The sequence below is a fragment of the Felis catus genome, chromosome E1 (assembly GCF_018350175.1).
Source record: "Felis catus isolate Fca126 chromosome E1, F.catus_Fca126_mat1.0, whole genome shotgun sequence".
Classification (NCBI taxonomy): Eukaryota; Metazoa; Chordata; class Mammalia; order Carnivora; family Felidae; genus Felis; species Felis catus.
In genome coordinates this window covers 58399110-58424937 of record NC_058381.1, presented here as the reverse complement: position 1 = coordinate 58424937, position 25828 = coordinate 58399110, and the positions used below count along the sequence as shown (strand labels likewise).

Genomic DNA, 25828 nt, shown 5'->3' with positions numbered 1-25828 from the left:
CCCAGCCCCCAGCCCCCGGCACCTGGCCACAGACCAGCTTTGGGCCTTTTCTTCAAGCAGTACCACCACGGAGGGAGCCTCCAGATACTGAGCCAGCTGAGAGGCTTGGCCAGTTTGGGAGTCCTGGGTCAATCCAGGAGCTCCCTGGATCTGGCAAAGAAAATCTCACTTTTGGCTTGGGTGGCAGCACCCAAGGCCACGTGGCTCCAGAAGAGTGGCCCACGATGGCGTCTTTCTCAGGGTGCTCCCATCTCCAGACCCTGCTCTCGGCAAAGCCCCTGGCGATCTCCGGCAGAGCGGAGAAAGGCCCACCGCCAAGGTCGCTTGCCGGTTGCCGGGCCGGGCGGGCCAGACGGTGGCCACCTGCAGAAAACACACAGCGAGCATTCGGAAATGGCCGTGTCTTCACTGGACGCACGTGTCCGGGAAGACCAGGGCAGATAAGACTCCCGTGAGTTGAATCAGGCCCTAAGTGCACGGGGGCCGGGTGGGGGTGGCTCTTTAAAACTGCCGTTGGCGACTCCTATAGAGTGCTTGCTCGCTTGGTGTTGTGTATACCCTCTCACAGCGGGCTGTGTTTCAACAAGCCGTTATGGCGTGGCCGGCTCCGCCCCACGGGAGGCATTGTCCCCCGCCTTAGGAGGGGACCTCCGGACACCAGTGCCAGGCGGTGTGGGAGTGCTGGGTGTGTCAGGGTGGGCAGAGCCCCACAGTCCCCAACCCTGATGGCCACACTCCAGGTGCTTTGGGTAAATGATAAATCAAGTACCTGTGTGAGAGGGGAATGCATTTTTAGGATCCGGAAGTAGCAGGTTTTGAAGGGAGGGGGGCCACGGAAGGGACTGGAGCCCCTGGGCCCGGGTTTGGACAGTGTCCCTGGAAGGATGCATTCTCCCCAGGGTGTCCCTGGAACCTGGGCTGCTGGCATTTCCCGGGGTTGGGAGACAGAGGGCGGAGACGTATCCTAGACACATGCGTGTAGGTGGTGCCGGGCGTGGCCGGTGGGTGGAGGGAGCTCTCCCCACACCGTGGCCCCTGTCCGTGGGCTGAGGACTTGGTGTCAGCCTGCAGCCGGGACCCGCTCGGTCCTCGGGAATTTGCGGTTGGGGCCTGTGGTCTGTGAGCGGCAGGTGGGCTGGGCCCCTGCCTCTCTTCTGTGCTGTCTCAGCTGGGCTGCCGGGCAGACCCGCATGCCGGGCGCACGGTCCAGGTCCAGTGGCGGCATCTGAGCGCATTGAGAACAAGGATGTGGACCCCTTCCCAGGCTTATGGGGTCGGCGGGGAGGGAGGGCGTGCAGCCACCTTAGGCCAGATGCAGAGCCACTGATCCGATGCCCGAGGCCTGCAGGTGTGGGCGAACCCCTCAGATTCCCAAGTGGCTAAGAGATCTACCCGGAGGACCCTGGGAAGCGCAGCAGGAGAGAGAAGGGCCTGGAGGAGACCAGAGAAGAAAGAACAGCGTGGTGGGCGGGGCCAGTGCTTCTCCCCTGCGCCGGACGCTCCCTCACCCTTCCGCAAGCACGCGCACAAGGGACCAAGGGCAGGTGGCCCCATGACTAGGATGGTTTTCCTGGAAAGAGGAAAGCAGAGCTGAGGAGCCAAGGTGGTGGGAGAGTGTGAGCCCTAAATCTGAGGACAGGGCTGGGGGACCATGCACCCAGACGTGGTTAGGTGCCTCATCCGTGGCGGCAGCGTTGGGGGTGTGCCGAGCAAAGGGACCAGCCACCCAGGGAACGGTGAGAGAGAGTTCCAGGTGCAGAGCAGGGGGGCGAGGGGCCGGATGACCCCTCCGTGGTGTATCACGTGCAATCTGTGTCCCTTCCCAGGGGCCCAAGGCAAGCCTTTGAGGATGTGCACCTGTGGATGACAGCAGGGGTGGCCCCGGGAGTTGGCTAGAAGGCAGATGTCTGAACCGGTCCCGAATTGGAGCCTTGTGGCTCGGGGCATGGGCACTGGTGTTTTTTATTTGGAGTGTGCACCTGGGAGAGGGGCAGAGAGGGAGGGAGAGAGCGAATCCCAAGCAGGCTCCACACTGTCGGCACAGAGCCCCGTGTAACGCTTGATCTCTCCAACCGTGAGATCATGCATGACCTGAGCCAAAATCAGGAGCCGGATGCTTAACTGACTGAGCCACCCAGGCCCCTCATGGGCATTGGTATTTATAAGACTGTCCAGGTGATTCTGGTACCTGCCAATGTTTGCACAGAGCAGTTGTCTCCAGTGTGGGCTACTCAGGACACTTTTGGTTTGCGAAAAGAATGTTCTCGGGGCTCCTGGGTGGCTCAGTCAGTGAGGCATCTGGCTCTTGATTTCGGCTTGGGTCATCATCTCACGGCTCGTGAGTTCAAGCCCCGTGTCAGGCTCTGCACAGTCAGTGCAGGATTGACAGCTTGGGATCCTCTCTCTCTGCCCCTCACCCGCTCATTCTCTCTCTCTCTCTCAAAATAAATTAAAAAAAAAAAAAAAGAATGTTCTAGATCTTTAGTATAGGCATTGACAGCTGTACTTGTACGTAACTTTAAATGGGTAGATAGGGCCTGAGGCTGCTTGGCCAGACTTCTGTCTCGGTGCTAAAGGGTCTGAGCAGGAGTGGAGACAGAGGGCCGTGGGGGTGTCCGGCCGGGGGTTAAGCAGGTAGATGAGATGCCTAGAGTTTGGGAGCGGAGGTGGCTGAGGGAGGCGGGGAAGGGGGACTTCCAGACCGAGGGATGGTCAGGAGCACCTGTGTCTCAGAGGGCAGGTAGGATGAAGTTGAGTCCCCCATCCAGACCTGGGAGCCCCCAGGACCCACTCCCCCGGCCCCTTGAGGCCTGAACTGGCTGGAATCCTTCGGTGCCTCTGTCATTGCATGGAAAAGTGCACAGGACCCAGAGGAATCCTGTTTTGCAGCTGACAAGATTGGATCCGCTGTGTCTGAATAGCACCCCGGGTTAGGCTTCTGGAGACCCCAGCAAGGCGGACTGCACAAGCGTTTACTCTAAGAATCACATTGAGGTGGAGTCTTTCTAAGGAAGGGTCCTATCCTGGGCCGTAGGGACATCTATCCAAAGACAGACTGGGGGGTGGTGGCGGGGGAGGGGGGCGGGGGACACGGGTCTTGAGCCCTGAAACCGTAAGCAAAGCCGTGTGTCTGTGTGTGCGCACGCGTATGTGTGTGCGTGCCCGGATTTTCCGAGGCAGGGGCGGTGGCTTCCACCAGATTCTCGGAGGGCTACGTGACCTCCAAGAGCCGGTTCGCTACCGTGGAAACAGCCATTGTATGGCCTGTAGGGGAGAGTGGAGAACGTGGGGAGAAGCGTCGCTGGAACCGAAATGCGGGCAGCTCTGAGCCCGGGTGCGGCAGTGGAGTCCCGGCGATGGGACCCACTGCAGGATTTTGTGCGCGCCCCCCCCTCCCCCCAACTGTTAGATGTCAGGGTGGGGGAGGGGCACAAAGCTGCGGGCAGGAGAGCGATTTTTTTTTTAATGTTTTATTTTTGAGACAGAGAGAGACAGAGCAGGAATAGGAGGGGCAGAGAGACAGGGAGACACAGAACCGGAAGCAGGCTCCAGGCTCCGAGCTGTCAGCCCAGAGCCCCATGCGGGGCTCGAACTCACGGACGGTGAGATCATGACCTGAGCCGAAGTCGGACGCTTAATGGACTGAGCCCCCCAGGCGCCCCGATTTTAAGGGGCTGCAGTTCTCCAAAGCCCGTGCCTGCAGTGGAGGAGGTCCCGGGAGACAGAAGGCAGGTGTAGCAACTGGTGGGGCTGGTGGGGAGGGCAGGGGCGGGAAGGGCTCGTGGGGGCTCGTCTCTGGAGTTCGCCCGCAGTGCCCAGAGACCAGGTATCCCCTCACGTGCTCAGGGCTACCCTCCCGTTTAGTTCTGCTGGGATACAGAGCCTGGGTCTACACGGGAAAGCCTCTGGCCGTGGCTCAGCAGACGGTGGAAAATCGGGGTGGGCGGGGGGGCCCCGGGAGGGAAGGGGAAGTAGAACACAGAGGGGAAGTCGAGTCAGCAGGACACGAGGGAGCTGGCTTTTCAATGTTTTTTTTTTTTTTTTTTTTTTTTTTTTTTTTATTTATTTTTGGGACAGAGAGAGACAGAGCATGAACGGGGGAGGGGCAGAGAGAGAGGGAGACACAGAATCCGAAGCAGGCTCCAGGCTCTGAGCCATCAGCCCAGAGCCTGACGCGGGGCTCGAACTCACGGACCGCGGGATCGTGACCTGGCTGAAGTCGGACGCTTAACCGACTGCGCCACCCAGGCGCCCCTGGGAGCTGGCTTTTATAACAAGCCTGTTAGGGAGGCCGCCGTGCAGCCCCATGCCAGCGTCCAGAGGGGTGAGGTCCTGGGCCGGTGCCCTCTGCCTCAGTTTCTCCAGCTCCAAACGGATGGTAAATTACTTACTTGCTAGGGTTGTGGGCGAGGATCACAAGAACAAGCAGAGGTAAAATGCTTAGGACGCTGCTCACAGGAGGTTCTGGTGTGTGTGTTTTTTTTGGGGGGGGGGGTGTTCGCTGTCTCCACGTGAGACCCTGTGCTCTGCGCACCACCCCCACCGAACAGAGCAGAGGCCGTGGTGATCAATCGCACAGGGAAGGGAGCCGGGGAGACACAGGCCGGGTTCCCGGGCCGCCTGCGGGCAGCCAGGCAGGAAATCATCCTAAGTTTGGGAAGGGCACAGGACGGGGACCGTGACAATAACGGCTGTTGCTAGTAAGTGCCGAGTGCTTGGAGGTATGTCCGCGTGTTCCTGGTGTTAGCCCTGCCCGTTCAGTTGTTATACCCATTTTACAGAAGGTCACGGTGAGGCACGGCTGATGAGGTCACTTGCTCGGGGTCGTGCAGCGGGCAGGTAGCCGAGAAGACAGGAGGTGTTAATAGAGGAGCCCGACCTTCGGGATTCGGAGCCACGAGAGCTTGGCTGGGGCGGGAGGGTGGAGGGTGGAGGGTGAGAGACCTCTCGCTCAGAGCTTAGCCCATCGACTGCAGATGAGCAAATAAATGAAGCTCTATCCTGACAGCAAAATATTCAGCTGTCATTTTCAGCGGTGTTACGGATTCATGTTTGTGACCTAGAAGAATCTAGGACGTATTTATTTTATGGGTTTTTTTTTTAATGTTTTAATTTATTTTTGAGACAGAGAGAGACAGAGCAGGAGCAGGGGAGGGACAGGGAGAGAGGGAGACACAGAATCCGAAGCGGGCTCCAGGCTCCGAGCCGCCAGCACAGAGCCTGACGCGGGGCTGGAACTCATGGACTGTGAGATCGTGACCCTGAGCCGAAGTCGGACGTTTAACTGACTAAGCCACCCAGGCGCCCCAGGACGTGTTTATTTTAAAAGCCCAGTTGCACTGAGTGCTTTCAAATTTATTTTATTTTATTTATTTCGTTTTATTTATTTTATTCTTTAATTTTATCTTATTTTTGTTTATTAGTTTTTAAATTTTATTTAAATCCAAGTTAGTTAAACCGTTGTGTAATACTGGCTTCAGGAGTAGAAATCAGGGATTCATCACTTACATACAGCACCCGGTGCCCATCCCAACAGGTGCCCCCCTTAATGCCCATCCCCCATTTAGCCCCTCCCCCCCACCCAACTCCCCTCCAGCAGCCCTCAGTTTGTTCTCTGTATTTAAGAGTCTCTTACAGTGTGCCTCCCTCTCTCTTTTTGTCTTATGTTTCCTTCCTTTCTCCCATTTTTATTTCTTTAGGTTTATTTTCATTTATTTCGAGAGAGAGAGAGAGAGTGAGCAGGGGAGAGGCAGAGAGAGAGGGAGACTAAGCCCAGACAGGCTCCACGCCGTCAGCACAGAGCTGGGCTCGGACCCTGTGAATCGTGAGATCATGACGTGAGCCGAAATCATGGGTCAGACGCTTAACCAACTCAGCCACCCAGCACCCCTGCTTTCGCATTTTAAACATTCTCTCCCCCGGGGCGCCTGGGTGGCCGAGTCGGTGAAGCGTCCGACTTCGGCTCAGGTCATGATCTCACAGTCTGTGGGTTCGAGCCCCCCATGGGGCCCTGTGTTGACAGCTGGGAGCCTGGAGCCTGCTTCGGATTCTGTGTCTCCCTTGCTCTCTGCCCCTCCCCCGCTTGCACTCTCTCTCTCTCTCTCTCTCTCTCTCTCTCTCTCTCTCTCTCTCAAAAATAAACATTAAAAAAGAGGAAAAGGAAATGGAAGGACAGAGTGAGGTTCCCTCGGGAGGGGAGAGGCGGAGGAGAGGCCCCCACGTGATCGGGTGAGGGCGCTGAGCCTGGGGACTCGTGCCGCCCCAGAGCCGCCTGACTTTGCCTTGGGTCCCCCGAGAAGCGGGCACACTGAAGGGTTCGTGCTTCATCCGCCTTGGAGACGGGCCGTGAGTTCCGTCGGCTTTACTGAGGTGCGGTTCCCGTATGGCTGTTCATCTGTTCCAGGTGTAGGAGTCTGGCTTTTAGTACATTCGCGGGGGTGAGCGGCCGTCACCGCTGGCTGATTTCACAAGGGCCAGGGGACCCTGAGCTGGGTTCCCTTTGCGGTTTCTTAGCGGGAGGCGTGGGGTGGCCCTCAGCCGCCTCCCACCCCTGGAGCCTGCTGTTCTAACCCGGTGTCCTGGGCTGCAGCCCCGTGCGCCAGGAGTTCGAGGCCCACAGCGGCTTCTGAGCCGGGCCGCAGAGCCGAGCGGTGGGCAGTGTGGCACACAGAGCCCGGTCGGGGGCCGTTGGGCCCCGGCCGGACCCAAGCCGAGCCCTGGGCCGTCGTGAGGGCCGGCTGCACGTGCGGGCTTTCTGGTGCCGGCTCCCCTCTCCCCTGTTGGCCTGTGGGGTGTCACTCCCCGAACTGACCTCAAAGATACGGTGAATCCACCCCCCCTCCCCCTTCTGGGCTCGAGCCGGCGAGCACAGCGCCAGAGATGAGCTGCAGGGCAAAACCCCGGCTTTCTGCCGTGGAACGTTCCATGGGCAGAGAGACCCCGAGATCACATCGGTGTGTCCTTGGGGACAGGACCTGGCTTGGGGTGAGGCTTTACTTGTCCCTTTCTGGTCTATACTCTGGAGATGTTGGTTGGGCCTTCCTGGCAGCCCCATGAGGGGCGGGGGGCACCTTCACAGAGCCGGTGAGGCACGAGACCGCAGCCCCGGGCTTTGCCCTCACCCCTGTCACTGTCATCGACGGCGCTGGTTAGAAAGCATTTCAACTGTTGATTCTTCACCAAGGGCGGGATGAGAAAGCGGACCGACATGTTAGAGAAAAAAGACAAAGTAGAAGGTACTGGGAGAAAGGCCAGGCAGAAGTGGTTCCGAATCCCAACCCCTGTGCCCGTCTGAGTCTCCATTTCCTCTTCCGTACGAGCAGGATTGAACTTCTGGAGGCCGTGCCCTCGTAGACGCTAAGTAAGGCTCTGCGAAAGAGTGCGGTGCAGGGGGAGGGGGGCCTCGACGGCCGTCGGTCCCCCTCCCATTGCACCCAGGATTCTGAGACCCAGCACGATGCTCCGTCCCGGAGCTCTTTAGGGAGAGGCCGCGGCTGGCGCGGGAAATAAACCTGCGTCGTTCCTGGCCAGCTCTGGCCGCTGAAGCCCAGCCGGGCTGTCCTGGGGCCAGCTCGCGGCAGCTGCCTTCCTCCCCCCGTCCGGATGGGGACTTCGGGGCTCCCGGGTGGACTCACGGTGAGGCCACGTGTCAGGAGGGCCGTGTGCTTGATGATCACCCGAGATCCTAGTGCCAAGGAGAGATTGTGCCTTCGACCGTCCGCGGCTCCGCCTCTGTGGCTGGTCACGCCCGGTGGCTGAGAGTTCACCGTGCCGCGTTGGCTGACCCTCCCCAGGCCACCCTGTCCTCCCCCGGGTCCCGTGAGGTGCAAGAGAGCGGAAAGCAAGGACAGGAGTGAGAATAAAGCCAGGAGTGTGTTGCACGCAGAGGTGTGGGGGCAGTGATACCGTTTGGGCCGTGTGTCTTGCGTGTTGACACGTACCCAGCGGGATCTGGGCTCACGTCACCATCGGGCGCTGCCACGCCGAGGAAGATTACCTGCCCCTTTGCCCAGGTCACAAGGCCACTGGGCGTCCCGGCCGCAGTCCCAGCCCGGAGTCCAGGGTGCTTTGGAGAGCTGCTGCTCCATTTGTCAGGGGCCGGGAGAGAGGGGACTTGGCATCACTTGTGGGCTTCAGGTCCGTGGAGAGGGTCCTGTTCCGTTCGGAGGAGAGTGCGCATTTCAGGAGGATTGTGGCGGCCCCCCGTGGCCGGTTGGCTTTGGGGGCACGTAAGGCGCCCTGCTTTTTGGGTACAGGGTTATTAGTTGGACGTGTGTACCCAAGTGCTCTCCTGGGGGCTTCTGTCTCCAGCTCTCCTAGCATTCAGCCTTCAATTTTTAAGTCTCTGGGAGGAAAGGACCAGCCTGGCATCTCAGGAGCGGGGGAGGGTTGTGCTAGAGCAGAGCCAGGATGCAGGCCGCCCAATTGTGTACATCTTGTCCCCTCATCCAAGGTGGCTCCCGGACGGAGAAGGAAGGAACAAATCTATAGCGGCCTTGGCTTTTTGTGCACCAGTTCTGGAAGGCAGGGATTGAAAACCCAGGGCTCATAGCCCCCAATTGTACATCTCTTAGATGAAGATACCAGCTGTCGAGGCCTTCCCAGCACAGAAGGGCCTCCGTGTCCCTTCCTGGTTACAAGGCCTCGGTGAGGCCGGTGAGGCCGCTGTCCTCTCCTGTCTGGACGGGGACTGGTTGGATGACTCACCCAAGGTCACGCAGCTGAGGGCTCAGGCCAGGAATGCGAGGAGCCTGGTCCTGGCACGCGTCTCCAGAAATGGGACCGGATGTCACAGCTTTGGACTTCCCGTGGCTTGGTTCATCTGGCTGAGGGGCTTGCTGTCCTTGGAAGGGCTTGACTGTAGGATTCTGTCTTAACCCGAGCAGTTGAGAGGCTCGGAAGGGCATTTCGGCCTTGCCACTCCGGGGCTTGAAAAATCAGTCTCCCGTCTTATCAGGCAGCCCTGCATCTAGGCATTTTCTGAGGGAAGGAATTCGGCACACGTGCCAGCGTTCAGTCAGGATATTCATTTCCGTCTCATTTGTCTTAGGGAAGCGTTAGAAACACCTACATACACAGCAGCAGGGGAGCAGTTAAATAAATCACAGCTTCTGATGCTCTGCGGGACCAAATGGTGTACAATTTTTTTTTTTTTTTTAACGTGGCGTGTTCAGATGGGGGTGGGAAATGAGACGTTCTCTTACAAGTGTGCGGTTCCTAATTTTTCTATGATGCGTGTGAATGACACGTGTCGTTTTCGAAGTTAAGGTTCGCGAAGGTGCGGGTCGAACCGCGGAGCACAGCGGTACGGGCCTGGGCTAGAGCTGGCTGGTCCTACGCCGGTGGTGGGCCCAGCGAGGAAATGCCGTCGAGCAGGGCAGGTCAACGCAGAGCAGGGGAGCTGTTGCTGAGGTGGTGTTAGGAGGACCGGGGCTCGGGAGAAATGTCTTCGACGGTGGTGGCCATACCGGGACGTTCTGGAAGGCCGTCAGGGGCCCCCTAAGCTGTAACATTTGGAAGCCATGTTTATTCCACCCCCCACCCCCACCCCGAACTTGTCCCTTGCTGGAGGTGGGTACAGAAGACCATGCTGAAGGGGCTGGGGGGCTGGAGGGGTATTCACTGCAGCAGAAGTAGAACTCTCTGTACCCGCAGGACCAGGAAGAGGGACCCCAACAAAAAGGGGGTGGAGGGGGCAGACTGTGGTTGAGAACTTCGGTGGGAGGTTCCGGCCCCGGACAAAGATTTTTGTCCCCAAGATTCCCACGATTCAGCCAAGTGCCCGCTAGTAACCTTCTCCTCTCAAGAAACCAAACCCTGGGGCGCCTGGGTGGCTCAATCAGTTAAGCGTCCACCTTCGGCTCAGGTCATGATCTCACGGTTCGTGAGTTCGAGCCCCGCGTTCCGAGCTCTATGCTGACAGCTCGGAACCTGGAGCCTGCTTCGGATTCTGTGTCTCCCTCTCTCTGCCCCTCCCCTGCTTGTGCTCTCTCTTTCTCTCTCTTCCTCAAACATAAACGATTAAAAAAAAAAAAAAGAAAAGAAAGAAACCAAGCCCCCGAATCAGTTGCTTTGACTTCTTAAGGCCAAAGTCATGTTCTCCAAACTAAATTTCTTGGCTGTCAGATTGGCAGAGGGCGCCCCCCGCCCTAGAAACGAGGTCAGGCATGTCTGCTTTCTTATTTTGGGTGGGTGGGTGGCCACAGGGGGCCGGGGCCAGGAGCCCTTCCCCTCCTCGTCTGGTTAGCTCTGCTCAGCAGTGGCGTCCTGCAGGCCCCCGACCTGAGTGGGGACAGAGGCTCTCCGAGCGGGGGGGGGGGGGGGGGGGGGGGGGGGGGAGGGGCGGCAGCATCTTGGGGATCCCCGATTTTGACTCGGGACAGCTCAGAAGAGCGACCCCCTGGCCCTCCTCACCAGCATGTGCTGCCGGGCCCCTCCTTAAACCCCAAAAGGGCACCCGCGCCCCGACCTTCACGATGTGCCTGTGTGTGTGCTGTCTGCTCGTCATGCCAGCCGCTTGAAGCAAATCTTCGTGACTGGTAGCCTCCCAACAGGTGTCCTCATAGGCGCTCGCCCTCTGGCTGGCTGGTCACCGTCCCTGCCTTCAGCCCTGCTCTGATGTCATAGGCCAGCAGCTCTGTCGTTCCCGAGGCAGCGGCCTGCCTCTGGTCACCGGCTGGGGCAGACGCCGGGCTGCTGGTGGAGGTGGGGAGCTGTGAGTCCAGCCTCCCTCGGCCAGTGCGCCCTGGAGAACCCAGTGCAGGCCGTTCAAAGCTCCAGTGGTGCCCGCCCCTTATCCGTCGTGGGGTGGGCTCCGTGTGGGCCCAGCTGTTTGCGGGGGGAGGTCTTACAAGGGCCTTGGGAAGTGGGCCAGTCAGGGTCGCCAGGCCACGTGTCCAGAAGGCTAATTTGAATTTCTTTTTTTTTTTTTTTAATATTTATTCATTTTTTGAGAGAGAGAGAGGCAGAGTGTGAGCAGGGGAGGGGCAGAGAGAGAGGGAGGCACAGAATCCGAAGCAGGCTCCAGGCTCCGAGCTGTCGGCACAGAGCCCGACGCGGGGCTCGAACGCACGAGCCGCGAGATCATGACCTGAGCCGAAGTCGGACGTTGAACCCACTGAGCCCCCCAGGTGCCCCTAGAAGGCGGATTTGAAAGTCCTGCACTAACGGGGCTCTCCATATGCAGCCGGATGGGTGGTGGTGGCTGGGGACAGGGCTGGCGCTGGAGGTCCCTGTCTGAGGGAATGGGGAGAAGTCATCGTGCGGCAAGAACAGCCATCGGTCGTGGGGGACCCTTGACCAGCACTGGGTACCTGGGGGTGTGAGGTTTCGGGGAAACCCGATGATTGACATAGTCAAGGGACGTTTAGAAAGGAAGCCCCCGGTTGGGTCAGCCGTAGCGGCCCCCTTGGCTAGCCCGGTGTCCCCCATGGGTTTGGGAGAGTCTGTGCCTCGTGTCCGTCTCTGAAGCTGGTCAGGGGGGTGTACAGATTTATAAGCCCCACCCTAGGATGTGGGTGCAAAACTCTGCTGTGGGACTTGGCCAGGATTCTTCTTCTACCATGACTCCCCCCTGCTCCCAGTGGTTCTGATTCGGCTGGTCCAGAAGCCCAGCTGACTTTAAGAACCACCACTCGGAAACTTGGCTGAGAGTCAGGAAGTGGGCAAACCCCAAGGCTCTGGGCAGCCCAGTGGTTGTATTGTTAGAGGCTAGAGCTCAGAGAAATGGAGTTTAAAATGTCTCTGATGCTTGTTTCATCCGGGCTTGGCTTGGATGCCTCCAGTGATGGGTGTCTCACTACCTACAAGGCACCCCCAGGATTTCAAGACAGCCATTTAGCAAGTGCTCCTTTCCACCTGGCCAGTTTCCACCTCCCTGTAATGTGTTGTTGGTCTCGCTCAGTCATCTGGAGACACACACAGTAAGTACCACCCTCTTCCCCAAGTAGCTTGCCAAGCATTTGGGTGTTTCCTGGTGATGAATGCCAGCATCTGTGCAGATGGGTGCTGCTATTACCACTATTTCACAGAGGCGCAGACCGAGGCACCCAGAGTTAAGAAACCTGTGCTGGGTCACACAGTTCATACTCGTCACCGCCACATCGTGCTGTTCTAGACTTTTCCATCTCCTTCAAGCTCCTCTCCAGACACTCTTGGTTGCTTAGGATTTTTCTTCCACGGACAGGTTTTTCATTCTCCTCCTGAAGAGAGGCTACAGCCCCCCCCCCCCCCCTTGTGGAACTCTCTAGATTTTTGTGAATCCTTTCTGGGAAGACCCATCTCTCTAGTATTCAGGTTTTCTCCTTAGTGAACTTGTAGTTCTCATTTACGTATATTTCTCTTTCTTTTAATGTTTCTTTCTTTTTTTTTTTTTTAATTTTAACCTTTATTTTTTGAGAGACAGAGACAGAGCACAAGCAGGGGAAGGGGCAGAGAGAGAAGGAGACACAGAATCCCAAGCAGGCTCCGGGCTTTGAGCTGTCAGCACACAGCCCGACGCAGGGCTCAAACTCATGAGCCATGAGATCATGCCTGAGCCTAAGTCGAACACTTCACTGATGGAGCCACCCAGGCGCCCCTGTTTATTTTTTTTTGAGAGAGAGAGAGAGAGAGACAGAGCATGAGCAGGGGAGGGGCAGAGACACAGAATCTGAAGCGGGCTCCAGGCTCCGAGCTGTCAGCCCAGAGCCCGACACGGGGCTCGAACCCACGAACCGTGAGATCGTGACCTGAGCCGAAGTCGGACGCTCAACCGACTGAGCCATCCAGGCTCCCAGTTTTGTTTTGTTTTTTTTTTTTAATGTTTATTCTTTGAGAGAGAGAGCGAGAGAGACAGAGTGTGAGTGAGGGAGGGGCAGAGAGAGAGAGGGAGACACAGAATCCGAAGCGGGCTCCAGGCTCCGAGCTGTCAGCCCAGAGCCCGACGTGGGGCTCGAACCCACAAACCGCGAGATCGTGACCTGAGCTGAAGTCGGTCGCTCAACCGACTGAGCCACCCAGGGGAAACCACGTGTATATATTTCTTAATTAGGTTAATTCCGAAGCATTTCATTAGTTACGCTTTATGAAGCTTTGCCCCCGATGCTAAGCAGACATGCTGGCTGTCGACACCTCTCGCCCCCTTAAGGTTATTTCGACACACGTCTGTCGGCTCCGTGCACGTGGGTTGCATCGTCTGCTTTTATGTCTCTGCGGTGCTTGGACGTTCACCGAGCCTTCCCGTGAGCCGGGCTGCCTCACTCCATCCCGTGGGGTGGCAGCAGGGTGGGCTCCCCGGGTGTGGGCGCGCCTCTTCCAGGTGCCCCCCAGCTCCTCTGCGCGTCCCCTCTACGCCCGCCTGGGGTCCGACCGGGGCAGCGCCGGGCCGGACCGTCGCCCTGCTTGTCCGAGGCCTCTCTGTCGCCGCAGGTAAAGATCACGCGCGTCCCTGCCGAGCCGCTCCCGCTTTGCACAGCCGGGGCTGGGGGGGCCCACGTGTGGGTTGTAAATGTCTTCCCGACCCATCGAGTGTTGTCGGGTTTGGTCGGGTGTTCAAGCCTCTTAAAAATCTTCTGAGCTGGAGGTGTGCCTTCTAACGCCGCCGCTGGCTTTCTGTGTCCCCGCGGGGAACTGCAGGCTGGCTCTCTGTGCAGCTGGACTTGGGATGGCTAGACTCACACACTCGTGAACTTGACTCACAGAAGAGCCTGTGCGTGCCCCGTACTGCAGACTGTATATTCTTTGGGCACAGTTTAACAAGCTCCCTTGTGTGGGTGGCAGGCCACAGGAGTTGGGAGCTGTTGGAGAAAGGAGGATAGGGCGCTGGCTGTCACTCTCTGTCTGTCTCACAACCAGGGAGGAGGACATAGGCAGCTATAAAGAGTCAACGTAGAGGGGCGCCTGGGTGGCTCAGTCGGTTGGGCGTCCGACTTCGGCTCGGGTCATGATCTCACGGTTCGTGGGTTCGAGCCCCACGTCGGGCCCTGTGCTGACAGCTCTGAGCCTGGAGCCTGCTTCGGACTCTGTGTCTCCCTCTCCCTTGGCCCTCCCCTGCTCATGTTCTGTCTCTCTCTCTGTCTCTCAAAAATAAATATTAAAGAGAAAAAAGTCAACCTACAAAAACCCAGATTGTATTCGGGGAGGTCACTTAGTATAGAGGAACCTTACCCTACACGTGACTTTTTCTTCCTTTTCGTTATTTTTTTAGTTTTCTGCATTTTAATTTCTTTCTTATTTATTTTTTTTATGCTTATTTAATTTTGAGAGAGAGAGAGAGACAGAGCACGAGCAGGGGAAGGGCAGAGCCAGAGGGAGACACAGAATCCGAAGCAGGCTCCAAGCTCTGAGCTGTGTCAGCACAGAGCCCGACGTGGGGCTCAAACTCGTGAACCATGAGATCATGACCTGAGCTGATGTCGGACGCTTAACTGACTGAGCCACCCGGGCTCCCCTAGTCCTATGCATTTTAAAAGCCTTTAAGGGATGGGGCGCCTGGGTGGCGCAGTCGGTTGAGCGTCCGACTTCAGCCAGGTCACGATCTCGCAGTCCGTGAGTTCGAGCCCCGCGTCAGGCTCTGGGCTGATGGCTCAGAGCCTGGAGCCTGTTTCCGATTCTGTGTCTTCCTCTCTCTCTGCCCCTCCCCCGTTCATGCTCTGTCTCTCTCTGTCCCAAAAATAAATAAACGTTGAGAAAAAAAAAAAAAAAAAAAAGTCTCTCTCTCTCTAAAATAAATAAATAAATAAATAAAAGCCTTTAAGGGAATCTTTATGTTACCGTCCAAAACAGAATCTGGAGTGTTCCAAAAGAGGTCAAGTTTGGTCTATTCTGTGTACTCTCAGAGGACAGAAATGATGAACTTTGCATCTGAGAGGGTAAGCCTTAATTATATGGAGATGTTCTCCCTCTCTGGCGCACCAGCTGACGGGAGCCTTTCTGTGTCTATTTTTGTGTGTTTCAAAGAAAAGGTGCTAAACCCTGTGACCCAGGCACTGAGCCTGCAGGCCTTTGGAGAGGGCAGGAGTGTCTCTCTAGTTGCTACAGAGCCCAGGGGGCCACCGGACCTGGCTTGGGAGACGTGGGTAGGGCTGAGGAGGTGTCTGTTGGTGGAACAAGAAATTGTGCATCCGGGGCGCTGGACCCGGATGGTGGGAGGGGGGCATTTGGGAACGGCGGGGAGCCAGATCACACCCTGCCAGCAGGGTCTCCGGCCTGCCTGTGGACCCTGGTGGGTATTGTCTGGGAGCTGGTGATTGCCTGGTGAGCCGGCCGTGCTCTGGGCCCCTCCCTGCAGAGGCTGGGACGGGATCTGCGGGCAGTAGGGCCCCGGAATCTGCATTTTCACCGGCAGTGCAGGGGACGGGGGTGCAGGCGGGCTGTGGGCTGCACCTGGAGACCTGCTGGTGTGGGTGAGAAGATGTCACAGCCCGACCACCAGCTGGGCTAGAGTGGTGGCCGAGGACGGAGGAGGAGTGGCTGGGGTCAGGGCGGGGGTGGGGCACAGAGAGCCTGATTAGGGGTCTTTCCGGAGGGGCTCAGGTGGGGAGGGGGCTGGGGAGGAGGCAGATCAAGGCCCTGATACTGGCTAGAGCCACCTACTAGGGCCGCCCTTCTCAAACTATGGTCCCCGGACCAGAGTATCCCTTCCCCGGGGGGCTCCTCAGAAATCGGAGCCCCCAGCCTCACCCCAGACCTTCCGGATCAAAATCTGACTCTCCACTAGATTCAGGAAGCACTGGGCTAGATCTTGCCTTTCGATGTTCAAGTAAAATACTCAAATGGGAAAGGGGAGGGTGGTTCATTCGATGACCTCAGAGAAAAGCACCCGGAAAACACTGTGGACCCCCCCCCCCCGCCCCACCACCGCCCGCTTAGCACGGAAGCTGTGCGCCTCAGAATCCCGAGAGGACAGGTGTCAGGTGGTAAGTTCTTAATTTTGCTTGCAATTTATTTATTTATTTATTTTGACAGAGAGAGACAGAACAAGCAGGGGAGGGGCAGAGAGAGAGGGAGAGAGAGAATCCCAAGCAGGCTCCGCGCTGCCCGCACAGAGCCCGACACGGGGCTCAAATCCGCAAATCAGGAGATCATGACCTGAGCCTAAAGCAAGAGTCTGACGCTTAACCACCTGAGCCCCCCAGGCGCCCCCGGGTGATCTGACCCCCCTCAGCTGCAGGGTAGGTGTCTCAGATCAGGGGTCTGCCTGCTCAGATTCGAATCCCTGCTGTACTGCCTCTGAGCTGTGTGGCCTCAGACAAGTTACTTAACGTCTCTGAGTCTCGGTTTCCCCATCCAAAAGTGGGGTAGGAATAGAGCTCCTCACGGTGAGACCACGTGGGAGGGATGGTCGGCTTCTACTGTGTCCCCGCTTCGTAGCCCCGTGGCGTTATGCGTCCTGTACACGGGAGGGAGCCACGGACCCGAGACCCTCCGTCCTGCCTGCCGTTGGAGCCCCTGGTCTGGGCACCTCCCGGCCTCTGATTGTGGCCCTGTTGTCCTTCCTGCTCATGGGCGCGGGGTGCCCCGGAGTCTGCTGCGGGCCTGGCGCTTCCCGCCACCCGCAGACGGGGTCCCCCCAGCAGCCTGGCAGGGGCCTGTCTCTATCGGAAGGCTGTCTGAGCAACTGCCTGGGGGCGGCCGCCGCGCTGGGGCCGCAGAGGGTGAGAGAGAGAATGGGCCCAGTGTCCGCTTGGCACTAGAGGCCGGTCGGTGTCCACCTTCCTTCCGTGTGCTGCTCTGAGCCGGGCTTGTGTAGGGACCAGGGCTGTGGTTTCCCCCAGGGGCGGCAGGCAGCCGGCATGGGGCGGGCAGCCGTCCAGCTCTGGGGGAGCAGGCTTAGGAGACCGGAGGGAGAACCCCAGGACGCTGAGAACACTCTGGGCTTAAGTGAGCGAGCGGGGTCGGGCTCGGAGTGTCAGCACACAGGAGCTGGGGACGTGGACGGACAGCGAGGGGGGCGTCTGCTGGTTATCAGTTCTGGGCTTTGTCCCCAAGACGTCTTTGTCCCCAGATTTTTCCGTTTCATCCATTTGTGTGTCTCCAGGAAAGCCAGCTCAGCGGCTTTGGGGTATCCGCCTCTGGGGGGCTGGCTCAGGGTGATGGAGTGGTGGGGGGCACTCCAGAGTGGGAGAGTCGTGTCCAGGCTACTGACCGGGGCCAGTGAGCAGAGGGGGAGCCAGTGGACCGCCGGATCTCGGGGTACACTCTCCCCCTCCCCGCGGGTATCTTCCAAGGCAGACGAGGGGACAGCCACAGCTCTCCAGACCTCTCTCCCCCTGTTTGGACACCACCGTGGCCATTCCCAGGTTGGGAAAAGTTCAGTCTTGGGCATCTGAGACTCAGACCCAAGCTCCCCACTTTCCCCCGGGGAGGTCGTGTCTTGGGTCACGTGCTTTCCTTTCTCTTGGCCACACGACTGCCGGGTCACCTGACAGATCTGGGTTTGCCTTTTAAAAATCGGCCAAACTCCTTCCCGAAGCAGCCTCACCATCTTGCGTTCCCGCCGGCAGTGCGTGAGGCTTCTGCTTCCTCCCTGTCCTCATCAACACTTGTTATTGTCCGTCTTTTTAATCATGGCCGTAATTCACGCCCGGCGGGTGTGTATGGGACCTTGCTGTGGCTTCAGTGTGCGTTCCCCGAGGACCGTCCGTGCTGAGTGTCTCGCGCCTTATTAGCGGTGTGCCTCTCCCTTAGGGAAGGGTCTGGTTTGATGTTGTGTGTGTGTGTGCCCGTTTAAAAATGGGATTGTGGGGCACCTGGGTGGCTCAGTCGGTTAGGCGGCCGACTTCGGCTCAGTTCATGATCTCGCGGTCCGTGAGTTCGAGCCCCGCGTCGGGCTCTGTGCTGACTGCTCAGAGCCTGGAGCCTGTTTCAGATTCTGTGTCTCCCTCTCTCTGACCCTCCCCCGTTCATGCTCTGTTTCTCTCTGTCTCAAAAATAAATAAACGTTAAAAAAAAAATTTATAAAAATGGGATTGTTTGTCTTCCTGCATTTTGAGTGGTTTACATAATCTGGATTCAAGCCTTTTTTGTTGGATACGTGACTCACAGGTATTTCCTGCCAGTCTATCCCTTGTGTCCTCACTTACGAACGATGTCTCGTGGCAGAGAAATGTCTTGAGTGTCGATGGCATTTTATCAGTTTCTTTGATTGGTTGTGTTTTTGGGGTTGTATCTGAGACATCTCTACCTAACCCAAGGTTGTGAAGATGTACCCACGTTTCTTTCTGAACAGCCATGGTTTTAGACCTTACGTTAAGGTCTGTGATCCATTCTGAGTTAATTTTTTTTTCCAAAACTGACACAATGGTCAGTGTGGTGTTTTTTGTTTTTTGTTTTTAACATTTATTTATTTTTGAAGGAGAGAGAGACAGAGCGTGAGTGGGGGAGGGACAGAGAGAGAGGGAGACACAGAATCCGAAGCCGGCTCCGGGCTCCGAGCTGTCAGCACAGAGCCCGACGTGGGGCTCCACTTCATGAACCGTGAGATCATGACCTGAGCCCAAGTCGGACACTCTACCGACTGAGCCACCCAGGTGCCCCCTGAGTTAATTTTTATATACGGTGTATGATTTTGTCTGTGGTGAGATAGGGGGTCTGTGTTTCTGGTGTTTGCACGTGGCTGTCCCAGCACGATTCATCGGGGGAAAAAAACACCCAAACTGCTCTTGCCCCCGTTGAGTTGCCGTGGCCCCTTTACCAAACCTCCATCAGTGCGTTTGATGCCCCAGCTTTCTCTTCTCTCCCCCTCCTCTTGCTCATAGCGGTGGTGGGCACAGTGGCTGAGCGTAACTCTGACCGCTACTGGAAGTATATAACCGCGTGATCAGATCTACCCAGAGCCGGCGGCCCCCGGTTGGTCAAAGGCACGGTGGTCCCCATGCACAGCAGAGGCCTGTCTCTGCCACTTGCCGGCTGTGCGATCTGGGCTAAGTTTCTTAATCGGTCCCTGCCTCTGTTTCCCCACCTGTGAACCAGGGGTGCTGATAGCTGCTTACCTTGCGGGGTTATCAGAAGAAAGATGAGCCAAAACATATAAGGTGCTGGAAGGGGGCCCCGCACAGCGACGGTCGGCTGTTCCACGGACGCGTGCTGTGTTCCGACTCCCACCATGCCTCTGGGCTGGCCTTGCTCAGCCCACAGAAATGAGAGCAGGGAGGGGTGGTGGAGGGGCGCTCGGCACAGCCTGCAGCTGTCCAGGGAGGGGCTCCTTTAGCCCACCAGCCTGGCTCATCTTGGTATCAGCTGCAGGGGGCCACAGATGTGACTCCACACCTTTTTGGTGTAAACGCCCCTCCTTTTCTGGGAAGGCGGGCAGAGCCCGGGTCCCTTCCTGAGGTCGGAGCGTCCCCCCTCTGATAATCCCACGAGCGGAGAGCTGCGAATCCCGAGAAGAGAAGCTTAACCCCCTCTCTGATTGGTTTGCCCTGGATTCTGGTGCCAAACGTGCCTGCACACGCACACCCTTGCACGCGTGCACACACATCCTGCCTAGCAGCCTCCTCGTCCTCCTCCTCCCTTTCCCCCTACCATTTACAAGCAGCTCCCCCTGCAGAGACCAGACCCTCGCCCCCTTCCGCCCCTGCCTGAGTCCCGATGCGTCTCCCGGGGTGGGGGTCTCTACCTCAGCACTGCTGATGTGTGGGGCTGAACCAGCGTTTGTCGTGGGGACCGTCCCGGGGCAGCGCGGGATGGGGAGCGGCGTCCCAGGCCTCCACATACCAGACGCTGGCATGTCGTGACAGCAAAGCATGTGTCCAGACGTTGCCGCGTGTCCCCTGCAGAGCAGACCCACACCCCACCGGGAACAGTCGCCCTGCGGGATCTTGTTAAAGGTGTGCAAGACGAGTTGGGAACAGAGCCTGGGCCCTGGCGGGCGGGTGTGGGCCAAAGTGATCCGGAGGGACATGTCGTAGGGCTCGTCCCGCATTCCGAGCTCCGTGTGCCTTGTCTCCAGGGGCTCGCTCTCCTCAGAGCGTTCCAGGCCTCCGCGTGCATCTCCTGTCCTTGCGTGTCCTCAGCCCCTGGCGCCTTGGCCCCCACCACCCTCCCTCCGAAGCCGTGTCCACGGAGGCCACCGACATGAGAAGAAACACAGGCAGAACCGCTCAGCCGTGTTCCGGCCCCAACCACGAAGCCCTGCTTTTGAGGCGGAAGCACAGATTGCTCCAAGCCCGCGAGAGAGGAGACCTCGCTCTGCAGAGAAGGCAAGACCTCCAGCAGCCCCGGCGCCCGGCCGAGGGGCCGAAGTCAGGGTCCCCGAGCCCACGAGCGCGAGGCCCGGAGAGGCCGTGTTTAGCGCATCTGCTCGGTGTCGCGGGAGGACAGGCCAGGGAGCATCCACCTGACTTGGAGGGGCCTGCCCAGCGAGGACCGGCCCGGCTGCAGGGGGCCGGGGAGAAGCACAGAGCAGAGAGGAGTCACCCAGAGGAGCCGGTGAGACCGCGGCCCCAGCGCACCAAGAGGAAGGCGGTGGGCACGGAGAAGCAGGGGGCTACCAAAGCCACAGGCCTGACCCGTCGCCCCCGCTGCGCCCCAGAGAAGAATAAGGGGGAGCGAGTGCCTTCGACAAAGACCGGCGGTGGCCGCCGTCCCGCTGACCCGCAGGTGAGCAGAGGGGTGAACACGGAAGAGCTGTTGGCTGCCGTGGAGGGACCGGAACGTCTGGAGAAAAGGGAGAGAGAAGGAGTCTGGGACGGGAGGAGGCAGCCGGGAAAGGAGGCGTGTTCTCCCGTCCAAGGCCTGGAAAACAACTGTCTGGATCAGGGTCCCCGGGGAAAAGCGAAAGACCTAGAACAGCTGTGGCCGCTTGGCTCTCCCCTCAGAAGGGGAGCCGCGTCACCCATGTCCCTGCGCTGGCACGGTGACAGGAGCGGGTGGCAGAGGGAGCTGGAGTTTGCCTTCGAAGGGTTGTTTGACACCAACAGAAAGCTGAAGGAACGCCTGATCTTGAACCTCGCACCCAGGCCCGGGGCGGATCACAACCCCGGCGGGGAGCACGGCCTCTCGGGGATGCAAGGCTACGGAGGCGAGACCCAAAGAGACCAGAAGACGGGAGGTGTGGAGACGGAAGTGGATCCTGGCAGGGAGTCCATGCGACCCGCGGATGTGGACGCCCGCCAGACGGCGTCCCGAGACAGGTGGAGAAAGTTCCTGAGCGAGCTCGAGAACCCAAAGTATCACAGGTTGGCCAAGCTCACGTTTAGGAATGAGAGTAAGCCGTCGTTTCCCCAGGCAGGAGGGTCTGTCGGTGAAGAGACCCGGCTCCCGTGCTCCGGCTCCGGGCGGGCACCGGCCGGGCTCGACCCGCTGGCTGGGGGCCCCGCGTCGCCCTGCCCCACAAGACCTGCCAGACGGAGCTGGCTGCATGGCATTGCGGCCCAGGCGGAGGGCGGAGACGGGGCGGAGGCCGGGTCGGCAGACGGGACCCCAGGGGCTGAGCTGGGGAGCCCACCCCCAGACTGAGCTGGAGGAGCCCAGAGAACAGGGAAGGGCGTGCGTGGCTCTTCTGAAGTCCCCCTCCTCCCGAGACCCGGACGAGGAAGGGCCGTATGAAAGCAACGCCACTTCCCCCTGGCCCTCTAGCTTCGCGGACGATGACGGGCACAGTCAGATGATCCGTGACCTTCAGCAGCAAATTGAAGAACAAAACAAGTTGCACAAGCAGTTTCTCGAAGACTCCAGGAAACGCTTGCAGGAGTTCCAGAGGATGTGATAAGCGCCGGAGTTCCGCCCGCAGTAAATGCACCGTTGGTACCCCAGCCCGTGCCCTCTGTGTCTGCGCCACCCGCTCAGGAGCCAGTAGGCACCCCGCTTCACAGCGGCCTCCCCGGCGCGACCGCGGCAGCCCCTGTGGGGCACAGTCCCCGGGCCTGGCCACGGGTGGGGGCTGCCCGCTCGCACCGCTCGCGCAGCGGAGACTCAGGTGAATGAAGCATGTTTTGGCCGGACAGACACTGGACTTTCAGGGGAATCCAGGGTCAAGCAGGCACGGTTTCAGAAGTTTCAATGTGGTGTTGCTTAGCCGTTGGCCGAGATCGAAACGGGGAGATCTCACTGAAACCTCTGAAGTCTTTTTCAGACCCACAAAACCCACATCGTTTAACAGGACCTCGCTCAGTATACGTTCTGGTAACTTTAATATCAGGAAGTGAGAGTGAGGCGGGGGAGAGGCAGGAAGAGAGGGAGGAGAAGACAGAGGCCGAGGGAGGAAAGGCGAGTGGTCCCCAGCAACCAGGCCAGCCTGGCGACTTCGCCTGGGGCTGGCAGTGGCGGGGCACCTGGCCGGCTGGTCAGTGTCCCACCCCCGGCCGTACCCCTGACCCAGCAGCCCTGGAGACCTTGCCCTGGGCGGCGGGGGGCGGGGGGGGTTCATCTGTCAGTTGCAGATACTTAGGGGCTGGGACGGGGGTGGATAAACTTTTTCTGCAGAGAACAGGACAGTACATTTTTCGGGCTTTGCCAGCCAGCCAGTCTGTGACAATGACCCACAAACACGGCCATAGGCAACTCACACTGGGATGGGCGTGGCCGGGTTCCGGTGAGACGTTATTTACAAAAATGGGGGGTGTGGGTGTGGATTGGGACCTCAAGCCATAGTTAGGTGACCCTGGACCGGCCTATGAAGGACGTGCTTGCGTTCCCCCCTCCCTCCCCAGGACCTCAGGTGCGTGGAGTGGGATCATCCGTCTTCGGTCGTGATGCATTTGTATCACTGGCCCGTGAATGGCCTTTTCCCTTTTAACGTGCATTTCCTAACGGATGACGTCATGAACGGTTGTGAGCCCGAGGCTGGAATATTTGCTCAAAACCGGCTTCTGCCTGTGTGCTACTTCCGTTTCGTGGCTGCTGTGCCTTCTTAGCTACATGCCTGTGAACTTGGGGTTTGTCGCCCGTCCCTCATCCTGTGGGGTGTGCCCAGGGAGATGTGGGGTGACCCAGTCACATGAGAAAGCTGAACTGGGCTTCCCTGGAGAGCATCGGGCTCACAGAACCCCCAAATATGCCACCTGGATGGGGCAGTAACAACACCCCACTGAGTTTTTTGGGTTGTTTTCGAATCTTCAGTATCTCGGGTGAAGAGGCTTCTGTTGCCACGCGTTTTCGTCTCATTGAAAGCATCTCCTCGGACTCTGTCGTCGGTCTGGCTTTTCCGCTTTAGGTGGAGAAAATGTGTGATCGTTTTGTCCCCTGGTTCTGGAATGTCATGGGTCAGGACCGCAAAGCCAACTCGACGATCTGATTAAGCCCAGTACGGTTAAGAACGAAGCCCCGGGCCGGGAGGGGTGTTGGCTTTGCGTTGCCCAGTGTTGCACATTTCAAGATGAGGTACCTGGAGCTCCTGCCTGTTCCTGAAGCTTCTCCGTGGTCGGAGAGGGTGCTGTGAGATGCCCAGGTTTAAAGCCATGGCCACAACAGGACACAAACATTGAGTACCGAGGTCTTCTGACAGCTGGAAGCCCCGGTCTAGTGAATGGACGAGCCTGCCTTGGAGAGGGTGATTTTTGTTTCTACTTTCAAAGGTGGTATTTGTGGCCCGTGTGTTTTAGGTGAGGAACTGCCCCTCCTCAGCTACACTTGAGCTAAAAGTAGATGCAGGAGATAGGCAGTGAGACATGGTGGAGGGTGGGTCGTCGCTGCCCGGACGGTCACGCCTACGCTGTCCCCAGAGAGTGGGATGAGACACCCTGCCCTTTCCCACCTGTCCTGCAGGAGCTGGGGGCCAGTAGTGCAGAAAATAAGACTGCCCTCCAGCCCACCCCCGACTCCCTGTGAAGATGTCAGGTGCCCAAAGAGCAGGCTGGGGGCCTGGCAGACCCTGTCTTTGCTCCCTGTTGATCTGACCCACCTGGACTGCGGTGTCAGAGGCCCTGGGACAGAGCCACCCGGAGGAGTGTGGGGCTCCTGGCGGGTTCCCACGGAGCATGCCAAGAAGCAGTGAGGACTCCTGACTCCCGGATGACTCTGTGCCCCTTCGTTCTCCTGAAGCGTCTCTTGGGTCCTCCCTCTCCGAACACTGTATTTTCTAGAACTTTCCGTGGGCTTGATGCTCCTGCCCGCATATTTTGAGGCAGCCTCCCTGTTTCCGTCTCCTCCCGCATTTACTGGAACCTTTACCATCTGGTCACTTCCTGGCAGTCCCGTCTGAGTCCTCGCCCCCAGACTACAGGGACTCGGGAAGGCCTCCGTGGCCGGTCTGGTGGTGGATGGGCGCCCCTGTTTGCCCAGGGGGGTTGGAGAAGTAGAGCAGCACGTGTGCGCGGCTGAGGTCCGCTGCCCGCGGGACAGGTGCAGACCTGCAGTGCCGGGACAAGAGACAGGAACGGCGGTTCACCCCGTGATGGCATGACCGCCCTCCTGCTCTTGCCGCACCGGCAGGCATCGTTGGCTTTGGCTGTGACCCTGCCTTCTGTGTGTGCTGCTCTGAGGGTCCTCATACCGTCCCTGCCGCCGCCCAGCCAGGGGCACGGTCGCGGGTGCATGATAATATCCAGAACCCCAGGAATGTAGAATAATGGGGAAAAGTAAGATTTTTTAAAACTTGGGGCCCCGGGGGACCCTCTCTGCCCTGTAGTAGTTCCTCAGACGAGCGGGAAGTGTAACGTGGTAGGGAGTTGATGTGTTAGCGTGGCCTGCCTCCGCGGTGCCTGTGACGGTCCGGGCCGCGTCCCAGGCATGCGGGAGACGGCTGTGAGGACCGGACTGACCTGCTGGGTCCTCTCCCACGTTGGAAGCTGGGAGCGTAGGCCCTGGGATCCCTGTCTCTGCCTGAGAAATGCCGTGGGCTGGGGTCAGCGCGCAGACCGCATGCCTCAGCCCTACTTGAGGCGGGGGAGGGGGGCGGGTGCTGCCGTGCCGATGGGCCTGAGCCCCGGGCCCAGCCCTCTGCCTTCACCCCTGAAAGTGGGGCAGCCCGGAGCAGAGCCTGGCCCGGGGTCCCGGCCTGCCAGGGGCAGTGTGAGGACGCCCCAGCCCCCAGCCCCTCCGTGCCCCTTCCTCAGCCTGCGGATGGGGAGGGATTGCAGGGGGGTGGCCAGATGCTCCCTCCGCGCCTCCCTGGGCTCCCTCTGCCTCCTGCCCCGCCCCGTCCAGCGGCTGCCCCCCGCTGCGGGCTCCAGGCCTGGGGTTTGCGGGGCTGAGCTTGGCTGCTCCTCGGGGTCTTGGCGGAGAAAGTGCAAAGCAGCAGTCCCTTCCACAAAGCCGCACTGTTCTCAGCAAATCCTCCCAGGATCGGGATGCATTTTTTTCAAGTGATTCAGCAGCACGTGAATGGGAACGGCCTGAGCCCAAGGCTTCGGGAACCGTGACCAAGGCCTCTGGCATGAGATCCCGCTGGGCTCACAAGGAGAAGGAAGGGTGGCGGGGCGCAACTCGGGGGCCTGCCAGGGTCCTGGGGGGGCGGGGGGGAGGGCGGCCGAGCAGCGAGGGCCGAGGCTCTTCTCTGTGCAGCTGATGAGCTCTTAGAGACGGCTCCCTCCTGCTCCCGAGGGGGCCGTGGAGGTGGGAGTGCTGGTCTCCATGGAGACAGGGCATCCAGTGGACAGCAGCTCAAGCGAATGTGCTAGAATCTCGAATGGCCCAGGGCTGGGCCCACGCTGCTGGTTCCTGCGCTCTCTCGTGCAGCCCGTCACCCTCCCTGACGCGTCGGCCCCCATAGACGCATCTGCTCCTGGGGGTCGTGAGTGCAGGCATCTCCAGCACCGGCCTGAGTCCCGCCGGCCAAGCCTTGCCCTCACCCTGGATAGGCACAGCCCTGCCCCAGAGCTGGGGATGTCAGCACCCCCCCACCCCCACCCCAGGATGAGGAGGCTTGCAGGGACCCGAAGGTGCCATCTGGTCTCCCAGTGCTGCTGCT

At 59.1% G+C, this 25828-nt stretch overlaps 2 protein-coding genes across 2 annotated transcripts in view; both read left to right on the top strand.

The window, feature by feature from the left end:
- TIMP2 (TIMP metallopeptidase inhibitor 2) overlaps window positions 1–25828 on the top strand; it is a 48367-nt gene that overhangs the window by 3210 nt on the left and 19329 nt on the right. The gene's annotated exons all lie outside the window — the stretch shown is intronic.
- Window positions 18424–21574, top strand: CEP295NL (CEP295 N-terminal like). Its single transcript, XM_011289417.4, has one exon. The coding sequence runs from the start codon at window positions 20056–20058 to the stop codon at window positions 21436–21438; it is 1383 nt and encodes a 460-aa protein (XP_011287719.3). The 5' UTR covers window positions 18424–20055; the 3' UTR covers window positions 21439–21574.